Source organism: Gossypium arboreum, chromosome 4 (genome assembly GCF_025698485.1).
Source record: "Gossypium arboreum isolate Shixiya-1 chromosome 4, ASM2569848v2, whole genome shotgun sequence".
Taxonomy (NCBI): domain Eukaryota; kingdom Viridiplantae; phylum Streptophyta; class Magnoliopsida; order Malvales; family Malvaceae; genus Gossypium; species Gossypium arboreum.
This window is the reverse complement of record NC_069073.1, coordinates 95,778,939-95,800,580: the sequence shown is the minus strand read 5'-3', so window position 1 is coordinate 95,800,580 and position 21,642 is coordinate 95,778,939. Positions and strand designations below refer to the sequence as shown.

At 35.0% G+C, this 21,642-nt stretch overlaps 1 protein-coding gene and 2 non-coding genes across 3 annotated transcripts; 2 read left to right on the top strand and 1 right to left on the bottom strand.

Moving 5' to 3' along the window:
* The first annotated feature begins 834 nt into the window (after positions 1-834).
* On the top strand, positions 835-941 carry LOC128292301 (small nucleolar RNA R71). Its single transcript, XR_008282286.1, has one exon. It is a non-coding gene; the product is annotated as a small nucleolar RNA R71 (small nucleolar RNA).
* A 4,130-nt stretch (positions 942-5,071) lies between these two features.
* Positions 5,072-5,966, top strand: LOC108458592 (thaumatin-like protein 1b). Its single transcript, XM_017758003.1, has 2 exons — positions 5,072-5,150; positions 5,287-5,966. Exons 1-2 carry the CDS (start codon positions 5,072-5,074, stop codon positions 5,964-5,966), a joined length of 759 nt encoding a protein of 252 aa, XP_017613492.1.
* A 4,411-nt stretch (positions 5,967-10,377) lies between these two features.
* Positions 10,378-10,484, bottom strand: LOC128292274 (small nucleolar RNA R71). The gene has a single exon (XR_008282259.1). It is a non-coding gene; the product is annotated as a small nucleolar RNA R71 (small nucleolar RNA).
* Between the last annotated feature and the right edge of the window lie 11,158 nt (positions 10,485-21,642).

The window sequence follows — 21,642 nt, the reverse complement described above, 5'->3', positions numbered from 1 at the left end:
TGCTCATTGTGGTCTACCTCACCTTTGCCTTTGCTTATCTCAGTTTCTTGCCTTGGTTTTAGTTCAAGTGTGACTAACCCTTCCTCATCTTGACTAGTAATCGCGTTGAATTGCTCCCTTAGGTTAGATTCTGTGTTGCTTGGCAAGCTACCTTGTGGTCGTTCAGAAATCAACTTGGCAAGCTGTCCAATCTGAGGTTCAAGCCCTTGGATCGATGCTTGTTGATTCTTAAGTGCTATCTCAGTATTTTGAAAATGAGTTTCTGACACCGAGATGAATTTGGTTAGCATCTCCTCAAGGTTCGGCTTCTTTTCTTGCTGGTAAGGTGGTTGTTGAAAACCCGGAGGATGTTGTGGCCTTTGATTTCCTTGACCGCCCCATGAGAAATTGGGATGGTTCCTCCAACCTACATTATAAGTGTTACTATATGGGTTATTTTGGGATCTAGAGTTATTGTTACCCATATATTGGACTTGTTCCTCCTCGATGCTAGGGTTGAAGGGTTGATATTCTATGCACGCTCCTCCATTCGAATCGCACCTCATCACTGGATGTACCTGAGTAGAACCACACAAACCATCAATCTTTTTATTTAAGAGTTCTACTTGGTTAGATAGCATAGTAACCGTGTTGAGGTTGAAAACACCAGCTGCTTTTGTCGGCTTTGTTCTCATAACTTGACACTGGTAGTTATTCAGTGACATCTCTTCAATAAATTCGTAAGCCACGTCAGGTGTTTTATTATTGATAGTTCCTCCAGCGGCTGCATCAATCATCTGCCGAGTTGAGGGATTCAGGCCATTATAGAACGTTTGAACCTGTAGCCAAAGCAGTAACCCATGGTGAGGGCACCTTCTCAAAAGGTCCTTGTATCTCTCCCATGCATCGTAGAGTGTTTCTAAATCCATCTGCACAAAAGAAGAGATATCATTACGTAATTTGGCTGTTTTAGCCGGTGGAAAATATTTTAATAAAAAATTTCAGTCATTTGTTCCCAAGTAGTGATTGACCCTTGTGGTAACAAGTTCAACCACTGTTTAGCCTTATTCCTTAATGAAAAGGGAAACAATCGTAGACAGATGGCGTCATCAGAAACGCCATTAATTTTAAAGGTATCACAAAATTCTAGGAAATTTGCCAAGTGAGTGTTGGGATCCTCGTCCTGCAAACCATCAAACTGAACAAACTATTATATCATTTGAATTGTGTTAGGTTTCAGTTCAAAATTATTTGTAGCAATAGCAGGTCTAACTATACTTGACTCAATTCCTGTTAAATTAGGTTTAGCATAATCATACATAGTGCGCGGAGCAGGATTCTGATTAACAGCAATCGTAGGAGGTAGCGAATTTTCTTGGTTTTGCAGTCATCTCCTCGATTAGGGTTTGAATATCATCCTCTTGTTCGTTCTCTGTGTATCTTAAGCTTCGCCTTATTTCTTTTTGGTTTCTATGAACTGCGCGATCGATCTCATTATAAAAAAGCAATTGTCCTGACAGATTTCTTCTAGTCATAAGCTATAAGAACCTGCCAGAAAATTGGAAAAAAAAGAATTAGTAATAAAAATTAGAAATAAATTTAAATTGCAGTAAAAGTAAATGGCTAAAGTAATAAAAATCGAGTGTTCCTGATCTCTTAGTTCCTCGGAAACGGAGCCAAAAACTTGATATGTGATATTCGTGATAGGTTTTAAAAATTTATAATGAATTGTACTTGAAACTAACTATTATCACGATGAAGGCAAGTGTACCTATCGAACAATAGTATAGCTTTAGCAAGACCGGATTGTCGAACCCAAAGGAACTAAAAGTATTAATAATGACTATCTTTTTATTATCTAGCCTAGGAATGGTGGGGTTTGTTTTAACTAACTAATTAAATAAACTAAGAATTCACAGAAAATAAAATTGAGGAATTACTTTTGGAAAAATGATTGAATTAAGACAATATGTAAGGAAAAATCCACCTAAACTTCACTTGTTATTTGACTCTGAATCGGACGATTTATTCATTTGACTTGATTCGTAGAAATCCCTAAGTTATATTATTATCCCTTTTGAGATTAACAATGTCTATCCCTAGGTTGAATAATTGAAATATCTTTCTAATTAACCCCCTAGGGTTGCATTAACTCAATCTATGGATCCCCTTACTAGGTTTCACCCTAATCCGGAAAAATCTTGTCACCTTATCTATAGGCGCACAACCAATCCGCTTAATTATGACAAATGTACTCTTAGACAGCGTCTATTCCTCCTCTGAATAAGAGCTTAACTTGAATCAATATCCTGGAATATCAAAACAAGAATTAAAAACACATAATTAAGAACAAGTTAAATATTTATCATACAATTCAGATAATAATAACAAGATCTGTCTTAGGTTTCATTCCCCTTAGGTATTTAGGGGTTTTAGTTCATAACTAAAAAGGAAAACATCTCAGAAGAATAATGAATACAAAACATAAAGAAAAACCCAAAACTCCTGAAGGGAAATTGGGGGGAGATCTTCAGTCTTGATGATGAATCCGACTTCTGAGATGGATCAATCGGCTTTCTTTGAGCAGTTTCCTGCCTCCTCTGTGTCTCCTTTTTCCTCCTCCTCTAGGGTGTATTTATAGGCTTTAGAATGCCTAAGAACCCTCAAAATTGGCATTTTTCGAATTGGACTCAACTTGGGCTCGGCAGGGACAAGCCCGTGTGCGGAAGTCCAGGCCGTGTTGATTTCGTACGTTGGCCCATTTTCTCTATTTTTGGCCAGTTTCTCGTTCCTTTCACTCTCTTATGCTCACCTAGGTATAAAATATGAAAGTAAGGGATTAGGAGCATCGAATTCACCAATTTTAAGGAAAAATCATCCATAAAATATGCTAAGCATGGGATAGAAATATGTATAAAATAGGGTTTATCAACTATAAGATTTTAATAACATTCATGCTAATTTTCATCATGTTAATTGTATGTTAAATGTGTGGTTATGATGCTTATTATTTTCATAGGAACTTACTAAGCTATATAGCTTACTCCCCTTCCTTTCCCTTGTCTTATAGTGTCACCAAGCTAGCTCGAGATTCGGAGACCGTCGGAGATCCACTCACACTATCAACCATTATTTTGGTATGAATTTCAACATTTTGAGTTATGGCATGTGTAGGGGACTTGGTTATTTTGTTATGTGATATAATTGATTTGGCCAAATGTGTTGGCTTATATTGGTTGAAAGTTCATTTTGTATAAGGCCATTTGAAATTGGCTACTATTGGTATAATCAATTTATATGATAATGTCTTTCATGGATATGGAAATTTACATGATTTGGGTTGATAAGTATGTGATGATGTTTTGGTTGTGGCTGATTTGGTTGTATATATGTGCTTGGATTGGTGCTATGTTATGTTGTGTAGGTGTGTGCATCAAAGGGTGGCAAAATGGCTTGGTAAATAGTCTTATTTTGTTTAGATGGGTAGGCACACGGGCGTGTGTCTGGGCTATGTGTGACACACGGCTTGCCCCACGGGCATGTGTTTAAGTCATGTGTCCCGTGCACCTAAATTTTAAGAAACAAAATGCTCAAAATTGAGCACACGGGTAGAGACACGGGCGTGTGTCTCAGCCGTGTGGATGGCACTGCCTCAAGCACGGGCGTGTGTCCTGGGCGTGTGAAGTCTACACCTATTTTATGAAAATTTATTTTCCACAAGGCCTTGCACACGGGCGTGTGACTTGGCCGTGTGACCTCAATTTGTTCATGGGTTACAAGTTAGTGAGTTACACGAGATCGGGACACAGGCGTGTGTAGCCACACGGCCCGCCCACACGGACGTGTCCCAATTCATATGGGCGTGTGACTCCTGTTTAGGGAAAAAAAATTTTAAGTTTTGTAAAATTTTCTAAATTTCTCGGTTTAGTCCCGAACCACTCTCTATGCATGTTTTGGGCCTCGTAGGCTCGTATTAGGGACTTTGTGAGTATATACAAAAGGTTTTAATTTGGATGGAAATTTGTGGCTCGGAAATGTATGTTTGCTTGTGTTTAAGCCCGGTAATACCTTATACCCTATTCTGGTGTCGAACACGGGTAAGGGTTGTTACAGATAAGACAAGCAGATTACCCAAAACAGGAAAAGAAAAATAAAAACAGGACCTAGTCCAGAAGGAAAAGCGTGTCAAAAGACAGAGAAAAAAGGGTGTCTAAATAATGGTAAGTTGATAACTAATTAATTGTACATAAAATATTTTAATAAATTCATTAAAGGTTAATATATAATTAAATTAAATATTTGAAGTCAAATATATTTTTAATGAAAATTTTAAATATATTTAATTTTATAACACTTGTAATTAAATTTATATTATTTTGTAATTAAAACTGAAAAATGAATAAACGAAATAAAAAATACATATATAAACAATAAAGATATAATTAAGCGTAGTGAAAATTTTAGAAATCGTGAGTGTAAAATGTATTTTACACTAAACCTTATAAATCCTTTGATTTTGAGATGTTTCGTAATTTGCGTACATATTCACACAATTATATAAAAATAAAATAAATACATATCACGATATCTAAGACTATTATAGATATTGGAAAAGGATTGTATGAAACAGTGACGTCACGTCATCTGTATCCATTTTTAATAGTTTTATGCCACATCAATATTTTTATCTTAAATTTCAGAATTTTATCCTAAATTTTAGTATTTTAATTTGAATTTGATTTTTTTTAGGATAAAATCTGAAATTCAGGATAAGAGTATTGATGTGGCATAAAATTATTAGAAATAGATACAAATAAAGTGGCATCACTGTTTCATACAATCCTTTCCCTCAATGGATACTAGTTAATTTCCATCTTTCTCTAGAAAATCCCGGTAGGCTTTCAAAGATTTTATTTCTTTTCTGAAGAAGAACATGAAAAAAAAAATCCCCATTCACTCTTACAATTAATTAACGTGATCTAAGATTATTTATGTTTACCGTAAGGCTCGAGCCTATTAATCCATGTATATATTTATACACACACAGAGCAGCAGCGCATCCATCTTTTAGGTCTAAACTGATGCTCTCACCATGAGAATCGAACAAATTTCAGTGATGATGAAGGCTCAGCGTATCTTTGCCGTTTCTCTAGCGGCCATCTCCTTCTCTGGTAAATTCCATATTTTCCCATTATCACTTTTCTCTTTTCTTTGGAAAAGGTTGCCATTGAAGTAGTTATTTTTGGTGGGATTTTCATGTCTAATATTGTTGATTATTACTTGGTTCAATACCCAATTTAATGCCAGGGACTGAAGCAGCAACCTTCACGTTGAGCAACAACTGTCCTTCCACAGTTTGGCCCGGAGTTCTAACAAGTTCAGGTCCTCCGTTATCCACCACCGGTGTTGAGTTACCCTCAAAAGCTTCATCAGTGCTATCCGTTCCAGCCACATCGTCTGGCCGCATCTGGGCTCCAACTCAATGCACAAACGTCAACGGCAAGTTCCAATGTCAAACAGGCGACTGCGCCTCTGGTCAGGTTCCATGCAACGGCGCAGGTGGGATCCCACCTGTAACCCTAGCAGAATTCACCCTCGCACCCAACAATGGAAAAGATTTTTTCGACATTAGCCTTGTCGATGGCTTTAACTTGCCTGTTTCGATCGCCCCACAATCAGCCGATGGTTCAGGTAACTACATCCCAGTCAGCTGCACCGACAATGTGAATGCAGTTTGCCCTAATGAACTACAGGTTAAAGGCTCCGATGGTGGCGTCATCGCCTGCAATAGCGCATGTTTGGCCTTCAATCAATCTCAGTATTGCTGCACTGGCTCTTTTGGCACCCCGCAAACATGCCCACCGACTAATTACTCCAACTTTCTTAAGAGCCAATGCCCTCAGGCTTACAGCTATGCTTATGATGGTAAGTCTGCTTTGGTCTCATGCACTGGTGGAGCTAATTACCTTATCACCTTTTGTCCTTGAAGATTAATTTTTGATTTACAAAATCTTGGGTAATCTTAAAAATTGATATTTGTTTATTTACTTTTTATTTATGTTAATTTCTTTAAACTTAGCTGATAATTTAGGAAATCTTCTTGTAATATTGTCAATATATAGCAATAATAGTATTTGCCCCTAATTAATTAGTAATAGATACTTTGTTTACAGTCTTTGGAAATAGAAAGAAAGATTGGTTTGGCAGTAACCATATATATACTCTAGTTTTTATACAATACATTACTTTCATTTAATATATCAATTAAAATATATTTTATTTATTTATTTAAAAATTATAACATTTCAGCATTAATATAATTGAAATAGTAAAACAAAATAATATAAATAATTTAACTTTTAGAGTCTTTAGTTAGTGTTTTTTCTCAATCAAAAATAAATTTATTAAATTGGAGCACAAGAATAACTAAAAGAACCATAAATAAAAACACAAATACGAGATATCCATATTAATGATGGAGGATTGTAGGTTAGCTCGAATCGAATAAGAAATGTCACTCAATCATTATCGAACTAATCACAATCTTTTCTTATTCGTTAAAATCCCATCAAAGCACAAAATTTTTCCTAAAAAATGACTTCTTCAATCAAGAAACGCATTGAATATTTTAAAATAACATAAATTTATCGAATCAGTTACTATATTTTGAATCTCAAAATAAAAAATTTTTAAAAAAAATGACAAAATCAAAATCATACAACTCTAATCCAAACAAAATATAACCATAAAACAACTCCCAATAAAAATGAAAGCCAACAAAAAAAAACACCAAAATCATAAAATAGTACACTAAAAACCCATTCATAACACCCAACCAAGCATAAATAAATCAAAACACCTATAAAACAACCTTCCTTTCCCACTACACTTGTCACCAGGAGCTAAGAGAGAAACCTCATCCCATGCCATTGGACTAGAACTTGTGTTAGCATGCATAAAATTGGGCATCAAATTTGCAGCAACTTGGACATTGAAAAATCACCCTTTCATCCAATTAAAACGATTTCAACTTGATTTTATGAAATTACTCAACTTTACTTTTACTTAAAAACACTTTAATTTGTTATATCAAAAAATATTATCAATAAGATTTAGTTTAACATCAACAATCTCATCACTCCCTTACTCAACCTTGATGAACCATTTAAACAAAATCTCTCAATTTGAGTCTTCGAAAGATTGAAACAAGTCATTGTCCTTGAATGAAAGTAAGATCAAATGTTCAGAAGGCTTAAAATATTCATGCAATCAATTCATTCTAAGCTTTTCCTTTAAAGAATACAAGGATGACCTATATTCAATCCAAGTAATAGCACAATGTTCCAGCCAACTAAGTTTATCCGTATCAACTACACCTTGCATAACAACCAATTTTGTTTCAACTTTCTTTAGGGTATTATGCTCTGTAACTCTTATTTCTTCAAAAGCAGAACCTTCATACCATATGTTTTCTTTATCTCTATTGTCTCATGATGCTGGTTCACCTTCTCATTAACCCTCTCCTTGATATGAGTTTGTTTTTTGTTGATAATATAACACCCCATACCCGGTCTGGTAACCAACCAAAGCTATAAGGCATTACAGTTATAAAACTTTAACATTTTTCATGATTTAATCAAACATAACCAAAATAGTTCATATGCAATCATTTTCATGATATTCAATCAAATTGGGATCTAAATCGAGCATATGGAACATTTAAAACAAACCAGGAACAAATTTGGATTAAACTGAAACTGTTACAAAAAATTAAGTAAAATGTGCAAGCAAGGGTCACACGGCCATGTGACAGAGCCCAAGCCACGTGGCTCAATGACATGGCCATGTGGCCAGAGCGTGTACAATTCAAAAATAGGGTCACACAGCCGTGTCGCTAGATGTAAACTGAAAAATATATAGGATTTTTCCTATGCAATTTATCACCTTTTTACTTGAATTCGTTGTTAGAATTAAGTAATTATTTAATAAATTAATGAAATATGTGAAAATATGAAATTAGGACATAGACATTATTAAAATGTGATTTTAAGCTTTATTATATAGTTTTCATGTATAAAATGGCTTATTTTATATTTATTTGAACATATTATATTTTTAAGACATAAAATGGGTCATGCATGATTAAATTAAATAATAAAATATAAAATTATATTTAACAATTCATTTTAAAATATTTCATTAATAATTTGGATTTTAATTAATTATTTATTTTATTCTTTGGTCCTTTAATTTATTGATTTATTTTGGACAGGTCTGATAGCTTTGTTGGATTACAAAAACTGTCCAAATTGAAGACCAAGTCAACCCAGTTTCGGCTACACATTGCTATCCACATAAATCAGCTTTTGCTTTGATTACACAAGATCCTTGCAATGTTGAAGAAATTAGAGATTTGCCCGAAGATTTACATTTGACCGAGTCTCAATCCTGAGTTGTTATGGCATTTAAATTACTTAAAAATCAAGCAAAATTCAACTCAAAATCCACAAATCATGGTCTGCCATTCAATGAAGCAGCTTGAAGAGACTAAACCTCTCTATTTTTAGCAAACTACTCTCCTCTCTTCACCTACACCATTCCTAATCATCCCTCATCCCTCATCATTCTCTCTTTTCTTTCAATTCTCTTTAGCATTTTCCGTTCCCCACGCCCAGCATCATCTCTTCATAGAGATTTTAGCAATTAAGCCTCTTAAAGAGCCCTCGGTCGGCCGCCTTAGAGAGCCATCAGCAAAGAAGCAAAGTGAATGAGCGAAGGAGCCTCATCGGTTAGAGTCTTGGGTGACAGCCACTTTGATTTGGGTTTAATCTTTCTTTTCTATGATTTAATATGAAAATGTTTGCTAGGTGTTTTTTGTTCTTGTTACAACAATTTAGCTTAATTTTATTTAAGCTAATATGATTGTTTTGATTAAATAATATGTATTTGATTCATACTTATAATGTTTGCACATCAATCAATCATGTTTTCAATTAAAATCAAGCTTTTATTTCGTTCATACATGAGTGAAATGCACCTGAATTAGCTGAGCGATCCTAACCAAACGACGGCTAGTAGAAACATAATTGAAATGTCCATGCTCAATTTAGATCCTAACCCGATTAAATTGCAGGTTGCATAACAACTCTAACCAAAGCTCTGTTATTTGCATAGTTGTTAGATTTGTGTGATTAAACTGTTTCAAACCTAACACATCCCTGTTACCTCGCATGAATGCTAAGAAACCCTTAGTAAATAAGGATCAGTAAAATGCATATTTACTAAGTAAAGAATTCCGAAAGGACCTAATGTGGTTTCCAAACTCATGAAAGATCGAGTTGCCATGGAATGTTTTTTTTTAATGTTATTAAGCATGTTGATAATAAATTGAGTTTAATTAAAGTAATTGTCCTAGTTTATTTATGTTATAATTGTTGCAAATTGTGTTTAATTTTGCTAAAATCTATTTCATTCATATAGTTTGCATATTTAGGATAATTTGCATTGGGGATCATTGCATTTAGTTTAATATATTAAATTTTAATCATCACTTCTCAATCATATTGTGTTTTTATTTACCCAGTTGTTAATATAATTTTACAATTAAGTGATTTAACACAAATACAATCCTTGTGGAGACGATAACTCGATACTTACTTATTACTTGATAATGACTGTGTACAGTTGCACAAACCTACGCGTTACAATTTTTTGGTTTCGTTGCCGGGGATTGTTAGCTGTTGCCATAGTCATTTTTTTTTGTGAAATTATTTACTTCCAATTTGGTTTATTTCTAACATTACTAACTTATTCTTTTTAATTTTGTGATTTTCTTTTCAGGTGTTTATGAGCATAGATCGGATTATTGATTTACTCCTTGTAGACCCTGAAATTAAGCGAACTTTTAGACAAAAAAGATGTGAATGAACAGCTCAAAGATAAGTCGAGTGGACCTTGGAAATCAAAATCAAGACCAAGGTAATAAAGCCGATCATGTACGAAATCCCATCCTCATTGCCGATAATAGGGATCGATGCATCAAACAATATGCTATGCCACTTTTCAATGAGTTAAATCCAGGAATTAGAAGGCTAGATATTGAGGCAACCCAATTTGAATTGAAACCAGTGATGTTTCAAATGCTCTAAATGGTGGGCCAATTCAGTGGTATGCCCACAAAAGATCCACATCTCCACCTTCGATTTTTTATAGAGGTGAGTGATTCATTCAAGATAGCTAGTGTGATTGAAGACACATTGAGGTTGAAGTTGTTTCCGTACTCGTTACGAGATCGAGCACGAGCATGGCTCAATTCATTTCCACCAAGTTCCATATCTACATGGCAAGAATTAGCAGAGAGATTTTTTGGTTAAGTATTTCCCACCTAGCAAAAACACTAAGTTGAGGAGTAAGATCACAACTTTCCAATAATTGGATGACGAGTTTTTGTATGAGGCTTGGAAGCGATTCAAGGAGTTACTTCGTAAGTGTCCTCATCATGGGATTCCTCATTATATCCAATTGGATACATTCTATAATGGTCTCAATGCACATAAAAGATTGATGGTAGATGCTTCTGTGAATGGTGTAATTTTGTCTAAGCCTTCTAATGAGGCTTATGAGATCATCGAGAGGATCGCTAGTAATAACTATCAATGGCCAACAAATCGAACAACTTCAGGAAGACGTGTAGCTGAAGTTCATGAAGTTGAAGCCCTTACTTTGTTAATCAACTTAAGTATCGTCTATTTCCTTTATGTTAAAACAGTTTACCGCTAATAGTGCTAATAATACTGCAGCTCAGCCACTAAGTCCGTTTGAAGTAGTTTCCTATGTGTATTGTAGAGAAGGTTATTCTTTTGAGAATTATCCATCAAATCTTGAGCCAATGTACTATGTAGGGAACCAACATCAAAATAGGAGTGGACAAGGACCGCAGTCCAACTTATACAATTCTTCATGGTGTAATCATCTTAATTTTTCTTAGAGCAACCAAGGAAATAGACTGAACAACAACTTATTATAGTATAGTCCCAACCAATCTCAAGGGTTTAATCAGAAAGTTTCAAAACCACCTCAAGTTGAGGCATCAAATAGTTTGGAGAACTTGTTGAAAGCGTACATGGTAAAGAATGACGCTTTGCTCCAAAGCCAAGTAGCAATATTGAAAAATTTGGAAAATCAAATGGGTTAGTTAGCTACGGAGCTTCGTAATAGACCGCAAGGAACCTTGCCGAGCAATACTGAGAATCTAAGAAATTTGGGTAAAGAATATATCAAGGCAGTGGCATTGCAAATTGGCAAAATCTTGGAACCCCGATTGATTGATGTCGAAGATAAGCCCATTGAGAAGAGTCAACCAGCTGTTGAAATTCCTACACCAAAAGATTCAGAATCTACAAAGACTGACAAAGGAAATCCTAACTTAGTGAATTCAGATACTTTAATATCTTCTTTGGATGCAGATTTACCTACTTAGAAGAGTTATCTGATTCAACCAAAAGTTCCATCACCTCCATATCCGCAAAGATTGCAGCAACACAAGCAGAAACATAAGGTGCAATTCAAGAAGTTTTTGGATGTTCTGAAGCAGTTACACATCAATATTCCATTGGTGGATGCTTTAGAACAAATCCAAAATTATGTGAAGTTTATGAAGGATATATTGTCCAAGAAGAAACGACTAAGTGAGTATGAGACTGTTGCCTTGATAAAGGAAGTGCGTTCTTGCAGAACAAACTGCCACCGAAATTAAAAGACCCATGAAGCTTTACTATACCCTGTAACATTGGTGAATCTTACTGTGGTAAAGTTTTGTGTGATTTAGGAGCAAGTATCAACTTGATGCCTAAGTCTATTTTCAAAATGCTAGGGATAGGTGAAGTAAGACCTCCAATTGTAACGTTTCAGCTAGCAGATTAATCTTTAGCATATCTTGAGGGAAAGATCGAGGATGTTTTGGTAAGAGTCGATAAATTTATTTTTCCTACTAACTCTATTGTCTTAGATTTTGAAGTAGATAAGGAAGTGCCAATCATCCTTGGGAGACCTTTGTTAGCCATAGGAAGAACATTGATTGATGTGCAGAAAGGTGAACTCACCATGCGAGTTCCAGACGATCAGGTAACCTTTAACAACATTCTTAAAGTGATTCCCGATCAGACAGAAAAGTGTTTAGTTATGGAAGAGATAGAAACATTGGTTTCTATGGAAAACAATTTTGAAGAAGATCCATTGGAGAAAGCCTTAGATCTTGACCTTTTGGAGGATTAAGAATGTGAAGAAAACATGGCTTTGATGGAAGCCAATCCGAGAAATTTTATTCAATCCACACGGTTTGAACTACTGGAGTTAGAAGTCAGAGAATTTGTGCAACCCAAGTTGTCAATTGAAGAACCACCTAAACTCGAACTAAAGGTACTTCCTTCCCATTTGAAATACGTTTTTTTAGGTGACTGTTCCACTTTGCCTGTAATTATTTCAGCAGAACTGACGAAAGATCAAAAGAAGCAACTCATTGTTGTTCTAAAAAAATTTTGAAAAAGCCATTGGCTGGACCATAGCTAATATCCGAGGTATAAGCCATTCTTTTTGCATGCATAAAATTATCTTAGAAGAAGGTGAAAGAGCTCGAATTGATGGGCAAAGGAGGCTTAATCCTATTATGATAGAAGTTGTAAGAAAGGAAGTGATCAAATGGTTAGATGCAAGAATCATCTATCCTATTTCAGATAGTTCATGGGTAAGTCCGGTACAGTGTGTGCCGAAGAAAGGTGGAATCACGATTGTTGAAAATGAGCTTAACGAGTTGATTCCAATGAGAATTGTTACTGGTTGGAGAATTTGTATTGATTACAGGAAGTTTAATAAAGCCACTCGGAAGGACCATTTTCTGTTGCCTTTTATGGATCAGATGTTAGATCGACTGACAAGTAATGACTTCTATTATTTTTTAGATGCCTATTCGGGATATAACCAAATAGTTGTAGCTCCGGAGGACCAACATAAAACAACCTTTACTTGTCCATACGGTATGTTTGCTTTTAGGCGAATTCCTTTTGGTTTATGCAATGCACCTGCAACATTTCAATGATGCATGATGGCAATATTCACTGATATGGTTGAAATTTTTGTTGAGGTTTTCATGGATGATTTTTTTTTTTTGTTTTTGGTAACACTTATGATATTTGTTTGAGTAATTTGGCTAAGGTACTGAAGAGATGCAAAGAGACGAATCTTGTCATTAACTGGGAAAAATGCCATTTTATGGTTAATGAAGGGATTGTCTTAGGGCATAAAATCTCAAAGAGAGGAATTAAAGTCAATAAAGCAAAGTTGGACATAATTGAAAGATTACTGGGCCCAATTAATGTGAAAAGATTCAGAAGTTCCTTAGCTATGCTGGTTTTTACTGAAGGTTTATCAAAGATTTCTCAAAAATTTCTAAACCGTTATGTTTGTTGTTAGAGAAAGATACAGTGTTTGATTTCAAAAAAGCATGTTTGGAAGCTTTTGAAGATCTAAAAAACGGTTAATCTCAACCCCAATAATCATTACACCTGATTGGACCTTACCTTTTGAGTTGATGTGCAATGCAAATGATTATGTTGTTGGAGGCGTGATGGTTCAAAAAAGAAACAAAGTGTTTCACCTTATTTACTATGCAAGTAGAACTTTGACGAGAGCCTAACTCAATTATACGGTAACTGAAAAGGAACTCTTTGCTATAGTTTTTACTTTTGACAAATTTCACTCATATCTTATAGGTACCAAAGTTACAGTATTTACTGACCATACAGCCATTAAATACTTGCTCACGAAGAAAGATGTGAAACCGAGGCTAATTCGTTGGATACTTTTACTCCAAGAATTTAACCTTGAGATCCAAGACAGAAAAGGTGTCGAAAATCAAATAGTTGATCATCTGTGAAGGTTAGAGCAAGATGAGGTAACTCGATCATGTGTGCCTCCTTGATGAACATTTATTTGAGGTAAATCGAATTCATGAATCACCTTGGTTTGCTAATTTTTCCAATTATCTTGCATGTGGAATAATTTCTTGAGAAATGACATACCAACAAAGGAAAAAGTTCCTTCATGATAGTCGGTATTATTTTTGGGGGTATCCGTTTTTATTTAAGCAGTGTGCAGATAATATAATCCGAAAGTGTGTAGCTAAAAGTGAGATTGCTAAGATCTTGTATCATTGCCATTCATCTCCAAGTGGGGGACACTTTGGTGGTTCACGTACTATAACAAAGATTTTGCAAGAGGGTTTCTTTTGGCCTACACTATTTAAAGATGCTTATGCTTCTGTGAAGAACTGTGATAAATGCCAAAGGATCGGAAATATATCAAGGACGAATGAGATGCCATTAACAAACATTTTGAAGATTTAATTATTCAACATATGGGGCATTGACTTCTTAGGCCCATTTCCTTCTTCGTATGGGAACAAATACATCTTAGTTGCTGTGGACTATGTATCCAAGTGGGTTGACGCTGAAGCATACCTTACAAATGCTGCTAAGGTAGTCATGTGATTCCTACATAAGCATGTGTTTACATGATTTAGGAGACCAAGAGCTATTATTAGTGATAGAGGTTCTCACTTTGCGAACAAATGGCTGAAGTGGTTGCTTGACAAATATGATGTGAAGCACAAGATTACTACTGCCTATCACCCCCAGTCTAATAGGCAAGTTGAAAAAGTGAACCATGAAATCAAAGGTATCCTTGAAAGGGTAGTACGCCCTAGCAGAAAAGATTGGTCCTGAAGGCTCAATGATACATTATTGGCCTATTGAACAACATTTAAGACACCGTTAGGAATGACTCCTTATCAGTTAGTCTTTGGAAAGTTATGTCATTTGCCATTAGATTTGGAGAATAAAGCTCATTGGGCTCTGAAGCAGTTGAACTTTGATCTTAAGCAAGCCGGTGAGAGAAGGATGTTACAAGTTGATGAGTTGGAAGAGTTGAGGTTGTTTTCCTATGAGAATGCCAAAATGTGTAAAGAAAGATCAAAGAGATGACATGATATTCATATACAACCTCAGGAGTTTAAAGAAGGTCAGAAGGTTTTGTTGTCTAATTCAAGGTTGAAGTTATTTCTTGGGAAGCTTAAATCCCCGATGGAAAGGACCCTATACCATCTACCGAGTTTATTCTTATGGAGCTATTGAATTATACGACAAATACGGAGGTATGTTTAAAGTTAATGGTCAATGTCTCAAACACTACTGGGATGGTGAAGTTGAGCAAGTTGAATCCTCGTTCAAATTAACAGACCCTTGATTTTTCATGAACTCGTTTTGTAATAAATAAATAATTAGAACTTATTTTCTTAACTTATTATGTTTAATTAATTCTACCTAAGGAAATTGTAACTTAAGCGGGACTGCTGTGACCCCTCCAACCTTTCTTGGGAATTAATTTAATGTAATTTGTTAAGAAGAAATTTTCTAATTAAGATTTAAAATTTTTTAAGTTTCATTTGTTTTGTTTAAATTTTAAATTTTTATGTTAATAAAGGGGGTCAAATTTGGCCCAAGTACTAATCGATTTTTTTTCTTGAGTAAGTTTGTAAATACAGTCTGAGTTTGAGGCCTAAGACAACAAAAATGAGGGAAAAATCCATACTTTGCCGCCACTCCCATTACTTGCCGCCCAAGTATCCCTAATGTAGCTAAATTTTCGCTACATGTTGCCCTAGTTCTTCCCTATATAAACTCCTATTCATTCTACTATATTTCATATCCCTTAAAGCAATTTGCTTAACCCTAAAAATCCCTAAATCCCCCTCTTATGCCGCTAGCCTCAAATATCGAAACAAACCCTAGTTTCTCTTCCTTTTTTTCCAAAATCACATATAACCGTCGCAAGAATATTGCCGAAGTACCAACGTTGCTGTTACACATCGTTGTTGTCGCTGTTGCACACTGCCATTGCTATCGCATGCTGTTGCTGTCACCGCACCATCCTTGCCGTCACAAGATTTTTGTCATAGCAAGTCTTTACCCACCTTGTCAATTTCTCTTTTCCCCCATGTGCAAAAAATTTGCCAAATTCTCAAGCAAAAATACCAAGTCTCGCAAAAGAACTAGATCTTCAAAGACTACTCCTAAAAACCCAATTTTGATCGATGAAGAAGTGAAAGAAAGATTTGATTCAATCTTCAAGCATCAACCTATGATGCTGGAAAAAGGTTTTAACTTAAAGAGTCATGATTTGATGGTTGTTCCTATACTGATTAGAAAGAAAATCAATGCTCTCAAGTGGAAACAATTTTGTGATGCTCGTTCACTTCCCGATAATGAACTAGTTTGAGAATTTTATGCTAGTTTGACTATGAAAGATGCTACTAAGGTCATCATTCGAAAGAAAAAGGTACCTCTTACTTCTAAGTCCATCAATGATTTGTTTAACTTACCTGATGTTGAAAAAGATGAGTACTACCCTATGATGAACAATATCAATTGAGATTTTCTTCAACAAGTGTTTGATGTTGTGACAAATCCGGGATCCCAATGGATTATAAGAAATTTTGGGAGCCATTCCAGTAGCAAATGTATGGTTTTATTTCGTTCGCTACTTTTTTATGCCTATCTCACATAGTTCCACCATCTCGATGGAACGAATGCTCTTGTTATATGAAATTTTGACAGAAAAGTCCATTAATGTTGGGAAAATTATTCTCAAGGAGATTCATGGCTGTGCTAAAAAGAAGATAGGAAGTACTTATTTTCGATCATTAATCACTTCACTTTGCTTAAAGGCCCATGTTAAAACATATGCAAATCTAAAGGGACAATATGTTCAAGGGTGCATTACAAATCATGATCTTGAAAGGTTAATAGAGAAGGTGTGTGAGCTAAATCAAGGTGAGCAAGAAGAGCCAACTGCGCCAGATACCGAGGAGTCAACAAATGAAACTAGAACTGAAGCTAATTCAGTTACAGACATTGAAAAAGAATCTAATAAGGAACTGAACAGTCCTAAACCAGTTGAAGGATCTACAAACCCTAAACCAAAGGTTGAGCCAGAAGAAGAAACAGTCAAGCTAAGTGTTGAACCTAAATCTACAACTCCAATGCTGACTTCTACAAGTACTTCAAAGAAATCAGAGTTTTCAATTATAATGGTGTAACGCCCCTTACCCGTATCCGACACCGGGACAAGGTTCGAGGCGTTACTGGACTACCGAGGCTACCGAGGCAAAACTGGGCCATAAAATTTCATTTAAATTAAAAATATTCAATCACATGCATAATGTCCCTTAAACGAGCTACCGAGGCTCTAAAAATGCATTAAAAGTAGTTTGGGACTAAATCGAGAACTTTAAAAAGTTTTGGGGAAACCTAAAAAAAATTTCCTGAAACAGGGTCACACGCCCGTGTGGACACAGGGACACGCCTGTGTGTCTCCAACACGCCTATGTCCTCAGGCCGTGTAACTCTCTGTTTATGACGTCAGCAAAAAAATTTGAACCACACGGCCACGCCACACGCCCGTGTGATAGGCCGTGTCCTCCACAAGGTTGAGACACATGGCCGTGTCTCTGCCTGTGTGACTAGTACTTAGGCTATTTTCCAAGCCTTTTGTTACCATTAATCCCTCACATCTTTACACACATCAAAGATATACATCATGGCATCATTTTAATGATCTAACATACTTCACTAAGGTATATTCTTAACTTTAACATGCTATCATTCACTTATTACATGTACTCATATAATATCAAACCTAGACACAACAATTCTATATTCATTGACCTTGTCATTTGATTACCACTTTTACCAAACTTTCATAACCATCAATTTATCAAGTAGTTTCAATCAACATCAAGTATTCATGTTCAAAAATTATCAACTTATTTCCATATTATACATTTACCACGTGACTATGGCCATTTCGATCAGTCAAGAAGCACCCATCATGCATATATGTCATAATACCAACCCTACATATCCCATAAGCATAAACACATCATCGCATCACAAGCATTAGAACTTATCATGGATAATTAGACTTACAAGCCATAATCATTATAAGCCACATCTCATGGCTATATACAATGAATCAATATAATCCAATACATATGGCTAATCATAATAGCATCTATCATAAAACTAAGTCCCTATACATGCCATTCACTTGAAGACATTAAGATTCATCAATACTCCAAAGGAGGTAACTTGATAGTGTGAGGTTGCCTCCCACGATCTCCAACCCCGAGCCGACCTGACAACACTAAAGAAATGGAAAGGAGGGAGTAAGCTTAAAGCTTAGTAAGTCCATATGAAAATAATAAGAAAATTATCAACATGATTCCATGGAAATATAATCATAATTACACTTTTACTTATTTTCTGGTCATGTTATTTTCTCGAGTCATAGTTACTAAATTATTTATATCTGGTGCTACGGAGCTCCAAATTAAGATCCATAAAATTTCCCTAAAACTAAACTCATACATTTTTTTATCATAAAATTTCCAAAATTTTTGGTCTAGCCAACAAATACAATTTATTCTTTAAATTTACCCATGTTTTGCTACTTGACAGCTTCGACCTTTCTTTGCTAAAAAACGATTTTCTCATAGTACGGGTTTCGATTAATGTTTCCATCTATTTCTCTTGAAAATAGACTCATTAAAGATCTAGTCATATATAAATCCTATCCCATAATTATTTTTGTATAATTTTTAGTAATTTTCCAAATTTGAGACAAGAGAGCCCAAAATCACTCTCACTCTGTCTAACAAAAGTTCAAATATCTCATAATATAAAACTCTTTGGCTTACACCGTTTCTTCTATGTGAAACTAGATTCAATAAAATTTAATCTCATATATTATTCAGTCTCTAATTCAATTTCCAAAACTTTTGGTGGATTTTCAAAGTCACACAACTACTAATGTCCAACACTATCTTAGTGCAATATAATGGTAACTATCATAAGTTCATTTTCAACTAATCATGAACTTACCATTTCATGGATTTCATGTTCAATTTCACAAAGACATAATAACATAACCATAAAGATTATTCATCATTCAAACCCTTTTGGCTTACTTATCATATACACATATATACTTGCTTATCATAAATCGATCTTTACAAAGGCATTATTCATAAGTTTAGCATACGTACATGTACTCATCGTAGTGTATCATATAACCATACCTCTTTAACATTCCCTCCTCGGGACTTTCATCACACTCATTACATTACTCATTGAACACTCGGAATACTATTGGATACGCGGAAACTTTCACCTAAGTGCCACATATACATTCGTAGCCAAAGCTACCTCATAACATGTATACATCCATAATGAACTCGAACCAACTCAACGAGCTCAGATGTCACATGCATCACATCCATAATAAGCTCAGATAAACTCAGTGAGCTCGGATGCTCGCATTCATAATGAACTTATACCAACTCAACGAGCGCAGATGCTTCACATATATCACGAACTTGGACCAGCTCAACAAGTTCGAATTTCTCACATATATCACAAACTTGGACCAACTCAACGAGCTCGGATTTCTAAATTCCTAGTGACATGTCACTTGTATCCTAAACTATTCCTAAGGCTTAAATTGGATTTTCCACACTTGCACATAGCATCCTTATCGTACTTGTTTGTCATGTCGTGAACAATGACCATAATATCATTCATGCTTACAGATTCACCATTCTTATATTCATGAAATAAACATGGTATTGCACATAATTACATTTAGGCATTTGTCACAATATACAATCATCATATCAACTATATAAATATTCACCATATAATGTTAACACATCAATTAAGTTCAAGCATAAACAATGATATTATTGCATTATTATTGACATACGAACTTACCTCGAATGCGAGCACGACTATATATTCTGATTTAGTCCATAATCTCATTCCTTTCCAATCTATGCCCGAATCTCATTTTTCTTGATCTATAATATCACATTTAGGTTACTAATTAGTCACATTATTCATATGGTTCCAAAAATCATATTTTTACAAATTTTCATTTTGACCTCTAAACTTTCACATATTTTCACTTTTCCCCAAGGCTCGTAAAATGATTTTTATTCAATTTTCCCATTCTATAGGTCTAGCCGAACCATTTTCATAATTATAGAAAACTACAACTCTCATCATAATACCCTTTTATGCCATTTTTACAACTATTGCAAAACGGTTCTTTCGGACGTTTTCGTCAAAAATTGCTTAGTAAAAGTATTTTATTTAACACCCAACACTTATTTTCTACCATTAGACATCAAAATACAAGCATGTCACTCATGAATAAATTTTTAAACATAAACTCTAGCTCAAAATAATGGTAGAAATGAGTAGATCATGTTATCGGGACATCAAAAATGTAAAGAACATTAAAAATGGGGCTCGAGGTCACATACAAATGAGCTTGGAAGCTTGAACTAAACCCTAGCCATGGTGTCCATGCTAGTTTCGGCTAGATGGAGAAGATGATAGCCAATTTTGGCTTATTTTGCCTTTTTAATTATTTTAATTATTAAATTACCAAAATGCAAAAATATTTTATTACACCCATTTCATGTCTATTTTTGTCCAAAAATTAACCAATGGACTAATTACCATTTAAGGGTAGACACCTCTAACATGTAGACACTTTTTACGATTTAGTCCTTTTGACCAAATTGAGTACCCAAACGTCAAAATTTTCGAACAAAATTTTCACGAAATCATTCCGTGAAATCATAGACCATAAAAATATAATAAAAATAAATTTTCTTACGTCAAATTTGTGGTCTCAAAACCACTGTTCCGACTAGGCCCTAATTTGGGATGTTATAGATGGATATGTGCAAGTTCATGCACAATCAACAACAAACTTACTGGAAATATGCAAAAATTAGAGATGCCTCAATTCGAAATACTTTTAAGAATATCTCTAATACTTTTGTTCTTGAATTCCCAGATGCCATCCTTGAGACATGGACAGAAGATACTGACTATGCAAGCGGAGATGGAGCTGAAGAAGACAAGAGGAATGAGTAAAAAAAATAAAAGGGGGGATTCTTGTCTTGTTATTTATTTAATTATTTTTAGGTCTTTAGGAATTTATTTCTTTCATAATTAGGATTTAATTTCTACAGAATAAAACATAACAAACATGAATAAACTTAACACTTCTTTAGAAAGAAAAAGGCTAAGTGATGTAGTAATGGGAATGTGTAACACCCCAAACCCGAGACCATCGCCGGTGTCGGACCCGAGGGGTTAACAAGCCAAGTTCACATGTTTTGCCCACCAATTTGACATTTCCAGTCAGGCTGGAAAACTGCGTCACTGTCGCCTTAAAAATCATATCTCGAGTTTCAAAACTCGGAAACTGGTTTCGTAAATTTTCCCTGAATTTAGACTCATATATCCATCCATGGATTTATTTCTAGGATTTTTGGTCGGGCCAATTGGTACAGTTTATTAGTTAAAGTTACCCATGTTACAGGGATCGACTGCTCTGACCTTCGCGCGGTATAACTTGAATATCTCTCTGTACAGGGCTTTAATTCTGGTGTCGTTTGTTTCTAATGAAACTAGACTCAAAATGGAATCTGTACATATAAGGTATGTCTCCTAATTCTTTTGGATAATTTATAGTGAA

What these genes read in the sequence shown, in the direction of transcription:
- LOC108458592 (XM_017758003.1), top strand. Translation starts at nt 5,072, where the DNA reads ATGAGAATCGAACAAATTTCAGTGATGATGAAGGCTCAGCGTATCTTT. An exon ending in AGCGGCCATCTCCTTCTCTG is followed by an intron (nt 5,151 to 5,286) that starts GTAAATTCCATA and finishes ATTTAATGCCAG; the next exon opens with GGACTGAAGCAGCAACCTTC.